Consider the following 13,056-nt stretch of genomic DNA (forward strand, 5'->3'; position numbering starts at 1 on the left):
TTTGAACTCATTATCCAGTTCCTAAATTTGGCAGTGGAGGGAAGCATATAATTGAACATTCGGAAGTAAAGAGGAGTAACATAACACTTTTATTAATCTACATCACCGACCCAGTTACTTATAAGACATAGTCAGATGAGCTTCAGCAGAACAATGAAAATGCTATTGCTGCTATCCCTGAGGCGAAGGTGCTACGAGTTTGATAAATTGGGCACAGTGCTGCATTGGTGTTAATAGTAGCCATTTCCAGCATCTTCTGTGATGAAAGGGTCAGTTCTGCATCAGTCTTATTGTAAATATTTTTGAGGCTAGTTTTATTTTGTCTGCTCGTTATTAACAGCAATAGCATTGACATGCATTTTAGAAGATTAATCTTTGTTCATTGTGTAATACATGTATGTGGAGTTAAACATTGCAAAATAAAGAGCACAGTGTTTAGATTAAAAATAGAGCCTCTAAAAAATTATACACAGTGAATCTTAGTCATTTGAGACAATTGAAATGTCCAATATAGTTGTCTGAGAAGTCCGATAAAATTGGAGACATAAGAATTGCCAGGTGTGGGATACTGAATGTTGATACTTGCAGTGTCAAAGACAAGTCTTGCTCTGAGGCATAGTTGAAATTTTTAAATAGTAGAATGACATTCATGACCAAAGTACTGTTGAAGGGATGGTTGTAATTCTGGTCTTTTTTCCTAATAAAATCTGAAGAAAATTGTGTGGGCTTCTTTGCATTTTAGAAAGCCGCCAATAGACTATATCATCATAAAATAATGATATCGCTTACTGAAATGACAGTGAGTAGTGATGGTACAACTGACTGGTTTTAACAGCCGATTGTCTAGTTGATTGTTGTTTTCAGTTAAATGAAACTAGTCTGTCAGGCCATGAGTATTAATGTTGTTCACTTAGGCTCTGGGTTTGAGTCAATGTGAGACAACAGACTGGGACAAGTTTCTGATAGTTACATCAGTTGCATTAATGTTTCACTGAATCTCTGGTTTTGAGTAGTTTTACTTACAAATTTGTTCAGTGTTTTCAGTTATACGCGAAACATGACTAGGTTGCCAACTTTTTTGCACACTAATAATGTATCTTATTTCAAAAGGACATCAAAAAGGTGTATTTATAAAAATGAAGTATTTTCTAAATTCATGTATTTATTTACTTAAACATTAATTTTGTGTACTTCTGACATTAAACATAAATTTTTGGTCGATACCAAAACTGTAATGACTGATGCTGCGATGTAAATTTATGTTTAAATAAATGAAAAATTAGTTTACTTAAAGTTATTGAAGCTGTCTCTCCCACTTGTCGCTGGTTTGCATCAATCGCCTAAACAAATGAAAAATTACTTTATTTAAATTTATTGAAACTATCTCTCTCTCTCTCTCTCTCTCTCTCTCTCTCACACACACACACACACACACACACACACACACACACACACAGAGCTGGTTTGTACTCATTATCAATAATTCAATTTTGGTAAAAGCTGAGATGACATAAACAGAAAGCATACAGGATAACAATATTTTTTAATTGTTTGTTCACTTAATCATTTGTTTATTAAGAATGTACTGCAGCATATCAGGAAAATATTTGTTATCATTCATTAATTTTCTTTGAATTTCTTCAATTGACACAGTTTCAAAATGTGAAAAGCAAATATCAGAATGACAATATCAGCAATGACAGACTGTAAGAGTGAGCCAACAATTATGATTTACACTGAAGTGACAAATGTCGTGGGCTAGGGAGACACCATATTGCTTTAAACAATAATAATTTCACATGTCAAGGGAAGCCTCTGCTACTAGCAGTCTCGGCCGAGTGGTTAAGGTGTCTGACTAGAAATCAGATTCCCTCTGCATGTACATAGGATGGTAGTATCGCATACACAAGGTACCAAAGGCTAGTGCATTGATAGAGCTGTCATTTGTATTTAGGTGACTCATGTGAAAAGAGGTCCAACATGATTATGGCTGTACAATGGGCATTAATAGACTTTGAATGTGGAATGTAGTCGAAGTAGATGCATAGGATATTCCATTTTGGAAATGTTCTGAGATCCACAGTGTCAAAAGTGAGCAAAGAATACCAAATTTCAGGCATTACCCATTAACACAATGGCTGATAACCTTCACTTAAAGACTGAGAGCAGCAGTGTTTGCATAGAGTTATTAGTGCTAAGAGCCAAGCAACAGTGCTTGAAATAACTACAGAAATCAATGTGGGATGTATGACACATGTATCTGTTAGGACAGTGCGGTAAAATTTGGTGTTAATGGGCTACGATAACAGGCGACAGATGCGAGTGCCTTTGCTAACACCTTGACATCACCTGCAGCATCTCTCCTAGTCTTGTGACCATCTCGATTGGATCCTAGACTACTGGAAAACCAGGGCGTGGTCAGATGAGTTCTAATTTCAGTTGGTAAGAACTGATGGTAAGGTTCGAATGTGGTGCAGATCCCATGGAGCCATGGACCCAAGTTGTCAACAAGGCACTATGAAAGCTGGTGGTGGCTCTGCAATGGTGTGGGATGTGTTTACACAGAATAGACTGGGTCCTGTGGTCCAACTGAACCAATCATTGACTGGAAATGGTTATGTTCAGCTACTTGGAGCCCATTTGCAGCCATTCATGGACTTCATGTTCTCAAGCAATGATGGAATTTTTAGGGATGACAATGTGCCAGGTCACCGGGCCACAATTGTTTGCGATTTGTTTGAAGAACGTTCTGGACAATTTGAGTGAATGATTTGGCCACCCAAATCACCCAATGTGGGACACAGTGGAAAATCCTGCACCGGGAATATTTTCACAGTTATAAATGGCTGTAGAAGCAGTATGGCTCAGTATTTCTGCAGGGGACTTCCAATGACGTGTGGAGTCCATGCCACATTGAGTTGCTGCACTACACAAGGCAAAAGAACTTGGAAATCATATTATCAGTATTCCATGATTTTTTGACATCTCAGTGTAATAACACCAAAATGATAAATTGTTCCCCCACAGGATTGAATGTGCCAGAGGTCAGTGGAATCCTGTTATCGTCCAATGCGGTTCAGAGGAGTACAGACTTTGTGACAGACTATTTACAGTATTGGCAGTATACAGTATAGGCTTAACTGTGGAATTGAAGTACTGATGTGTGAATGATAACAGTACTTCTTCATACCTATGAAGTACTATTTTTGCTACTTTTCACAAGCTGTGAAATGTAAACAGGTTTGTGAGCAGGGGTGTGATTTGTACCTGAGTAGGTGATGATATAATTTACTGTGCAGTATAACTACTTACCACACAAATAAACATCTGTTAAATATTGAAGATCTGAATTCAAATGATTTTTAACTTATGATGAGCACAATTTTTCATTAGAACAGAATGCTAGCTGTCATTAAAATTTGACAATTTTTTCTTTCTTTTTCACATTGCCTTGAGCGAAGTTACATGCTCAGTTTTGTACCCCAACGAAACATCAGCTTAATTTCCTATAAGTTTGACAAAATGAGCTGCAGATTGCATATTGTTTGTTGATTGCATAGGTTCATGACAAGCCTGTTTTGGCATGTGTGCCATTTTCAAGTGGTCAAGTTGACATTACCTTCGTTTATAACATTTTATTCTACATCTAGACGGAGTGACATCCACAAAACATCTTGAAATGTAACTTATGTTATGTATTATGTTGTTAACATAGATCACATATTTACTTCCTATAGAAGAATAATGGTGAAATTAATTTCTTTCCTTTTATTTTTATTTATTTATTTTACAGTCATTAAATTATGGATAATTCCAATGTCATTGTAATAGTACTACGAGATTTATCTTATATTATACTTACATCTAGATGGAATGACATCTGTAAATCATCTTAGAATGTATCATATTTTATGGGCTATAAGATGACCCTAATTTTAAGCAGTTTTTTAAATAACATTTTTACCATTTTTATTATTAGATTGAAACCAGACTAAAAAACATTCTTAGTTTATAAAACCTAACTGACCTTTAAAATCTATGAAAACCATCAGCTGAATTTTCTTCTTCTTCCGCTTCCTTTTTCATCATTGTCCTCTTCGACTATAAGATGGTCTTCGCTGCCATCGAGAGCATTACTTATGCCACACTTCTTGAAAGATGTAATAAAAATGTCTTCTCCCACTCCACACCATGACTGATTTATCCACTGACACACTTGTTTGATTGTAAGTCATTTTAAAGCTCCTTCGACATGAATTCATGTTGGGTTTCATCCATCATCCATCTGTTCCATTCCTCTCTCATATACACTTTAAATGGTTTATTTATCGAAACATCCAGAGGTTGCAGTTGTGAAGTAAATCCTCTTGGAATAACAGAAAGCCCTGTACTTCCCTGTCTCAATTTCTCTTTAACAGAATTTTGTAAATGGCTGCTAAACTGATCTAGCACAAGAAGAGAACTCTTCTTCAATAAACCATCTTTCTTTCCCTCCAACACTCTGTTAATCCATAATTTCATACCATCATCCATTTCATGGCGTCATCCATCCATCCCTTGTTATGTATGTGAATAACTATTACTGGTGGTATTTCAGGAGGTTTTGGCATTGTTTTTCCTTTGAAAATGATCATTGGTTAAGTTTAGTAGCGTCAGCACAATGTGAACTGACAACAGAGTAGTGCATTTTATTCTTATCCACTTGTTTTTATAGCTACAGTTTTAGCACCTTTCATGACGATAGCTGTTACTCAACACATCAAATGTCAGAGGAGTTTTGTCCATATTTGCTATTTGGCTTAGTTTCACACTGGTTTTCTTTCTATGTTGGATAATAAAGTGATGGGAAGATAATATTTTCTCTTCATACTTTTGTGGCATTTTCTGAGATATTTTGATTTTGGTTTGCATAATAAGTTTATGATGCTTTATAAACTTATAGCACCAGCCAACTTCATCCATAAAGTCTGTTTAGTTCCACAATAGCGCTAGCTTACAAGCATGTATTTGAATAATTTTTGTATTAATTCAAATGCCATTTTGCGTACACTTGAATCCATTTCAATGTGTCGTCTTCTAATTTTGGCCATTTTACACTCAGTCCTCCATTTCCACATATAGTCTCTCTCTCTCTCTCCTTTTTTACTAAAATGTATTTTTTTTACTGTTGGTGGAGGGCTGAAATGCAGGTCAGCTGCTTTGTTCTCATGTTGTCCTGCGTATGCTGTAACTTTCAATTTATAGCCCACTATCATAAGAATACCTTTTATTTTTTCCAGTTATAAAACTAGCTGTTAACAAAAACATTGTTATGTTATCGATAACACAAATCACTTTCAATTCAAGTTCACCGGCACGGTAGACCGCAATGACACGTCTTAGGCTACACATTTTTATGGGGTTGTGATGGCGGGGCAGAAGGGAGACAGTGTTAGCAAGCTTGTGAATCCCCGCTACTCATGTTTGTTGCCTTCGGTGCACTGCTGATGCCAGTTGAATCGTGTTGCCAGGTAGAGACAGGTTTCCTGTGACATCAAATATATGGCCATTTTTAAGACTGGCAGGAATTTTATATTACACACTGGACATTTTTATATTAATTTATAGTATAAGATGAACCTGAATTTTGGAGACAACTTTTCAAAGAAAAAAGTGCATTTTATAGTCTGTAAAATGTGGTAAGTTCATTTATGTACCATGTTCTTGACATAAGACACATATTTACTTTCTATAGAAATTTCATGCTTTTTTTTTTTACACTTGTAAAATGATGGATTGTTCCAATGGTGCTTTATGTTCACAAGTAAATTATAGAATATTTTTTTTGTCAGAGATATTGCACGTTATATCGATGTGCAGTCATGATGTTATCCATTGTTTTCATTTATGGTGTTACGTTACTATGTTAACAACATAGTACATAAAAAGAAATTGTATGGACGTCACTACATCTAAACATAAATACGGGGTGTGTGAAAAAAATGTATACACACTTTGAAGCGCCATAGAAATTTATTTCCCATTCTACGATGTTAAATTTCTGGAAATGGAAAGCTTAAAGTCCAATTGGAAAAATAAATGTACTTTGCAAATGTGATTAATGTTCAAACTGGTGGCCTTCAGCATCAATACATTTCTGAGTACGAGTCACCACTGATTCCGAACATCGTACCAAAGTGTCCAATGAGATTTCTGTGCACACCGCCTGAATCTCATTCCAAAGTGTGTCCAGGTTACGTGATTTACGTTTGTACACCTCATCTTTTACTGTGCCCCATAAGAAGAAATCCAGCGGCATGAGGTCTGGAGAGCGTGCAGGAAACTCGATTGGTCCCCTGCGTCCTATCCACTGGCCTGGCACATTGTGATTCAGGTATGCTCGTACGTCCCTATGATAGTGTGGTGGGGCGCCATCTTGTTGGAAATAAAACTCATCATTACCGTATAATGCACGAATGGCAGGGAATATGGAGTCAGCAAGCATTGTTAGGTACGTTTCTCCAGTAACAATACCTTCAAAGTGGAAAGGCCCAATGAGTCCCCTTGCAGACACACCACACCACACATTTACACCAGGCAAATTCACAGTCTTTTCCACTGTAATGTGAGGATCATCTTCAGCCCAGTACACACAATTGTGCCTATTGACAGTTATGCTACCCATAAATCTCGGTTCACGTCTCACCATCTCCTGAACCCATTCACAAAATTCTAACCTTCGATCTGGATCGTCGTCACTTAGCTGTTGCACCAGCCTTGGAATGTACACATGAAACTTGCCTTTCTTCAGAATGCGCACACTACTAGCACTTACATTACTCTCACGTGCCGCTTGCCTTGAAGATTTTTGAGGCAAACGCTGAAACAGTTCCAAGACCGCAGTTGTGAAATCATCACTTGTAGCTGTACGAGGTCGCCCTGATCGACCTTTATGCACATCACACACTGTTCCATGAATTTTGAATTTGTCTCGTAGACGTGTAATTGTTAACCTTGAAGGTGGTTCTGTACCATACTCACTTCTTCACTGTCTTCGAACCGCAGCTACATTTTCAAACTTCCAGCACCACTTAATTATCTGCTTTTGCACTTCAAAGCTGAAACGCACGTCCGCCATGTTGCAGTTACTTCCTTGCCACTCCTGCCACCTGTTGAAGAAACATAACATTACTTTCTCACAGGTATTTAACCTCGTAGAACGGGAAATAAATTGTCTAGGACAGTTCAAAGTGTGTATACATTTTTTTTGATGCACCCTGTATTATATAATACAAAATCGCATAGTACTATTAAATAGACATAGAATAAAATGATTATAAATATAATGTCAACAGGAGCACTTGAAAATGGTGCATGTGCTGAAATAGCTTGTCATGAACCTATGTAATCATCAAGAAATAAACAATTTGCAGCTAATTTTGTTAAAAGTATAAAGAGGATGTCATACTACAACCTTATGCAAGCTGTGGGCCCAGCAGAGATGATGTTATTAACTTAAATTATTCATGCATTAATTACATCTTAAACAACCTAAACTTCAGTAATGAATTAATCAATTTTAAATGATGACAGGAGAATTAATATATTCAGTACATAATTAAGTGAACAGACATGCTTATTTTAACTTTTGCATACCCCTTGAGCTGTTATCACATATGTCTGGGGTTGGGGTTTTCCTTTGGGCCTATATGAACCCCATTTGTGTACACTACTTTAATTTAACCAGTGAAAGTACTACAGACTGGTTTCACTCAGAGGAATGAATGGGTAGCCCAGTCAACTAAAACAGTAAAGGGAGGTTTCATTTGAAAGACCCAATACATCTTTCAACATCTGTAACATCAGTTTCCTTATGTTTTGTAAATTTTAATTTTGACATCAAAATTGTACAAAATTAATAATGTGTTATTTTGAAATTTATTGTTAAAATTCTATATAAAGTGACGCAGCGATGCTGCAAGAGGTCAGTCAGTCAGTCAGTCAGTCAGTCAGTCAGTCAGTCAGTCAGTGTTTTGTTTACGTGTGGTGTGTGCAGTTCGGTTGTCAACTAATGTAAATAAATTTTGTGAAACTTGAAACTTGAGTGTTCAATCATCAATGAACCACAGGCAAACGAAATTTAAGTGTTAATGATCTGAGGAGAATGTCAAAACAATTTTTTCAGTCAAAAACATGCAGACTTAATAACAACCATATCAATGACATTCTACGTACCCTACACACCTTTTACGATCATATTTTGTGGTATTGATGCAATTCGGGGTGGTTCACATGTGAAAACAGGGGGACTTTGGTTTATCTGAAATTTTTGTTATCTGAACCGGCCGCCGTCCCGGTCATTTAGGATAAACGGGAGTTGAATGTACAACTTTTATGTCAAGAGATTTGGAAATAACCAACTAAAAGCCAGACAAAGCATAGCAGAGTTACCAGATAAAAACAAGGATAAAATACCAGTAAAGACGCAGTTAAAAAGATGACAGAGGGTTGTGGCCAGGTGACTACTTCGAATGTGACTTACAGAGCCAATCAGCAACACATTAAAATCTCACACCCAATATCATACAAAATCTTAAAACACTCACCTCATTACGAGTTAAAATAGGGGGCAGGTCCTGTGGGAGACCCATGTCTACCCTCAGGTCATCATATAAAACACACTCAATTAAAATACGTTGTGCCCAAAGCTGTGTTCCACATCTGTGATACACTAGGGTTTTTCACGATGAAAGAGAAAGCCATGTATCAGTGGGCAGTTTTTCACTCCAAGCCCTCTAAGGGCTACTAATTCAGCTCATCATGGTCAGGAGGTAAAACCCCCTCACATCCAGCCACTGAGCCTTCCACCATCATATAGTTTTCTGGGAAACATATGTGGTTACAATCTGCAGATAACAGCAAGCAGGTGGTGGAAGGGAGCAAGCCTCCTTGGCAGCCCACCACATCAACAAGTTCATTTCCTTGGATCCCCGTGTACCTGCAGAAAATGATTACTTTTTCCTACCTTTGAAACAGGAGGAGAGTGTTCTGGACTTACTGCACCTTACTATGTTCTGGGTACATCTGACAAGTAGCAAGAAGTGCACTTTGGGAATCAGAGCCAGTGAGGAATTTCTTAGTATGATACCATCACACTGCTCTAGTGCCCTCAGGATAGCAAAAAGTTTTGCACAGTAAAATGAAAACCATTCTGGGAGTACTACCTGAGAACAATATTAGTGAACATGATGGAGCAGCTAATGAAAACCCCCTGCTTAGACCCATCTGTGTAAACACCAATAAAATTCATTTGGAAGTTTAAAATCTCATTAAATTTAAGTTTCAAAATACAATCTGAGGTGGTAACTCTGTAGTAGCCAGTGGGTCCTCTACTCCATCTCTGGCTGTGGACTTTAATGCCCTCCACATGTAATAACTCAAGGATCTCCCTCACTCAAATCCCAAATGGCTTTGTTGCCCACAGGTAGTTGTGGAATAACATTCCTGTGGCAATTGGGCAATTGAGGTGGAAACATCCCTATATGCTTGGCATACCACAAGAAGACATTGAACAGACAGTGGAGGCTCAGCCTCGGCACACAGGCAAGCAACTGGACTCGTGAAATAAGCGCCTGTTGACAGTCTTAATATCCTCATGGTGAACCTTATTGTGGATTTTGAGATATGAAGGTCTGGCTGATATATAAATCTGACATCCTTATTCAAGCCATGGTCATGCTAAGGCTTTATAAAGTTGGAGCAGACATGCCCTGTCAGCCCCACAAGACCTATGACACACTTAAGGGTGATTAAAGTGTTAAAGCATCTAAGTTTTAATTCTTTAAGTTGTGGCAGCCACATAGCCCCTCATCAAAAACAAGGCCCAGATACTTCATCTTTTCTATAAAAGTGAAAACAGTACCCCCCAGTTTCAAAACAGGTAAATTAAAAAGAGTGGGCAAGCAATTAAAATCAACACAAACAATTTTCTCCCTAGAGAATTTAAAACCTGTGCTGTTTGACAATTTCTCCAACTGTCTGGTCATCAAATGAAATAACGGAGTGGCTGTTGCAAGGTTTGAGGATGCACAGATGATGGTGGAGTCATCCACAAACAAGGAATACTATATGCAACTTCTCACCAAGAACGTAATACTGCTCATTGCTTTGGTGAATGCCATTATATTCGGAACACTCCATTGAGGGATGCTGCTCTCCTGCTTAAAGTGGTCAGTCTGTATTAGTGACCTGCTCAGTAATATTAATAAAACCTCAGATACTCTGCAGATTATGCAGATAACTCTAATGAAATATCTGAGAAAAGATGTTCAAATATTCGGGATTGTTGAGTCATAACTTCTGCTTTTCGGTGAACAGTCTCCTTTAATCCAAAAGTATATTTAGTTTGTTAGAACTTTCCTACAACATTTGTACAAATATTCAGCCAGATCTTAATAAGATTTCAAAATTGTGCAGAGATTAGCAACTTACTTTAAATGTCAAGTAAAGCAGTTATTCACTTCATAAAATGCAAAAACATAGTATGCAATGCAGTCTGTCTACAAGGGGATTGCATTCAAAACATTTGTGTGATCCATCCTAGAATATTGTGTTAGTTTTCAATTAATTAAGGAATTCAGTATTCATTGTATTTGCACAGCCCTATAATATAAATTTTAAGCTAGTGTTGCAACAGTTGCAGTGCAAATTCACAGTTTTTTGTTCTAACTTGTACACCTGCTTTTGCATGTCTGTTGGAAGTAAAGCCTTTCTGAGCTGGAGAAGATGGAATATTATCCTGTGCGAGTGAAGGGCAGGTTCGATCACTCACGTGAGCTGTATTTGGGGCCTCGATCACTTATTGTGGATGGAGATGCAGCAAATCAAGGTAGTCTTATGTCACAAAATACCAAAGGACAGTCTGGAGGATACTGTGTGGTGACACGTTTCATACTGAGTGACAGAAAGTAAGTTTTACATGTATAATAAATGTTTCTCTTACTGAGATTGAAAATAGTATAGAAAAAGACAGGGTGAGTGTATTTAAATTGTAGTTGATCTTATAAGAATATTGTGAGGTTTGAAAACTTAAATTTGTTTTAGAAGTAATCCAATAGAGCACTAATGGCTCATTAGTCTCAGAAATCAATACTACAAATTTATATGAAAGAAATATGTTAGGCATTGTATGTAGATGTATGAAGCAAGGTACCTAATAGCTCTTGCAGTTGTCATTTTTTTTTTTTTTTTTTTTTTTTTTTTTTTTTTTTTTTTACAGATTCATTTATGTGTTGTCATAATATAGCTGGTGTAGCTGATAAAAAAGTAATGGCTTTATTGTACAGCAGAAATGTAAGTGTACTACAAGCCTACTTTCACCTTATTAGGCCATTTTGTTTTACAGTTCCACAATTCTAGTGAACCGTGGATGGGTTCCCAGTAAACAGAAAAATCCAGGAGCCAGAGAAGCTGGTCAGATAGAAGGAGAACTGGAGCTTACTGGACTTGTCAGGCTAAGTGAAAAAAGAGCTCCTTTCATGCCTGCCAATAAACCAGATGCATGGTTCTACAGGTAAAGAATGTAGTACTTTATGTACACATTCACCTTTCAGTGAGTCATGTAGTCCGAACCGTTGTTTGTAATTAATTGAAGTGTAAACATACATTTTATTACAATGAAATATCGGTCCTAGAATAACAGTATCTAAGTATAATTTTAATTAAAATGTTAGTGATATTCCCACAGCCCTCTATTGATAATGCTACTGTTTACTCTCCCTCCTATCCTCTTCCTCCCTCCCTCCCTCCACCCCCTTCTCCTCCCTTGCCTCCTACCATTTAACTAAATATTGATCATAATTGTAATAATGACCAAGTGAGATAGGTTAGTGACTAAGACACTAAACCAGAGCTGAATCCAGCACTTTGGTTGTGGGGGAGTTAGGGGTAGGGGCTGATCCCTTGGAATTTTGTGTCACCTTGCTGTCTCCCAAGCTCTCTTGAGTAACAGTGGAGGTGGGTGAAGGTGGGGGGGGGGGGGGGGCTATTCACTGTGTCAGTAGTATTTCATAAGCTACGTATACTTTCAGGGTTGTGCCAAATGATAAGCTTCTCAAGAAGTTGAGTTTGAGTTCAGAAGACTTGGGCTCATTGAGCTAGGGACTGATCAGTTCCACCAGACCTGCATTACAGTAAACTTAGGGGGTGGGTCTGTAACCATAACTGAGAACAAGTATATATCACTTAACACCATTAATCATTAGGATAGTACATACTGTTATGTATTTTGCAGTTAGCCTACATTAAAGTTCAATAGCTTTTCTTCTGGAGAAGGTCAAGTGGTTATTACAACACACATAAAATATGAATAAAGTTCAGTAAAACTCTTTAATATTGAATTCTTAACTTGGAAGCAGTCAATGTTAACATGAATGTCGATATATTTATATGATACTATCACAGAACACAATAACTGTTTATAACTTTGAACAATACTGAACTATAAACTTTGGTACACAATTCTGAATAATAATACTAGCTAACTGCCAGATCTCCAGATCTGAACTAAGATGATGCTGCTATCATAGTCAGCTATCAATGAGTGGACAAATGACACTGTGCTCTGACATAAGTAGACGTCCAGCAGTGATGGCATACTGAACATCTTGAGGGTGTGTTTTCTCTGACATCTCTCCTTCGTGGTTATGTCTGGAAATGACTGACTGTAGCTTGTGGCTCCATTGTAAGGTACCAACATTAGCCTAGGGCCTCACTCTTTGGACACCACCACACATACCTCCATAAAAATCCTCTTGTCTTCAGTGTGCATTATGCACCAATTGACGGTAGATTTTGAGTCAAAACATTCATTAGCAGACAATTTGTGGGACATGTGATACACCCCAGTTACTATGAGCTGTTAAAAATGATGCAAAAATTATTAGTAAAAATAATATCATCACAGGAAGCTACCAATTTTGCCAGAACAGGGTAATGGGGGGAATATCCTGTTGTTGCAGAACCATACTGTACCCTTAAGTGTTGTGGCAGTGTGGTAATGAGAAGCAACAGTACACA

The 13,056-nt window shown here is 37.5% G+C and overlaps 1 protein-coding gene across 1 annotated transcript in view; it reads left to right on the forward strand.

Annotated features, from left to right (window-relative positions):
* Positions 1-13,056, forward strand: part of LOC126188121 (surfeit locus protein 1) — a 62,454-nt gene that overhangs the window by 18,989 nt on the left and 30,409 nt on the right. Inside the window, exons 4-5 of the mRNA XM_049929597.1 lie at positions 10,746-10,946; positions 11,384-11,551. Of these exons, the coding sequence (XP_049785554.1) occupies positions 10,746-10,946; positions 11,384-11,551 (369 nt within the window). The remainder of the gene's footprint in view (positions 1-10,745; positions 10,947-11,383; positions 11,552-13,056) is intronic.

Source organism: Schistocerca cancellata, chromosome 1, assembly GCF_023864275.1.
Source record: "Schistocerca cancellata isolate TAMUIC-IGC-003103 chromosome 1, iqSchCanc2.1, whole genome shotgun sequence".
Lineage (NCBI taxonomy): Eukaryota > Metazoa > Arthropoda > Insecta > Orthoptera > Acrididae > Schistocerca > Schistocerca cancellata.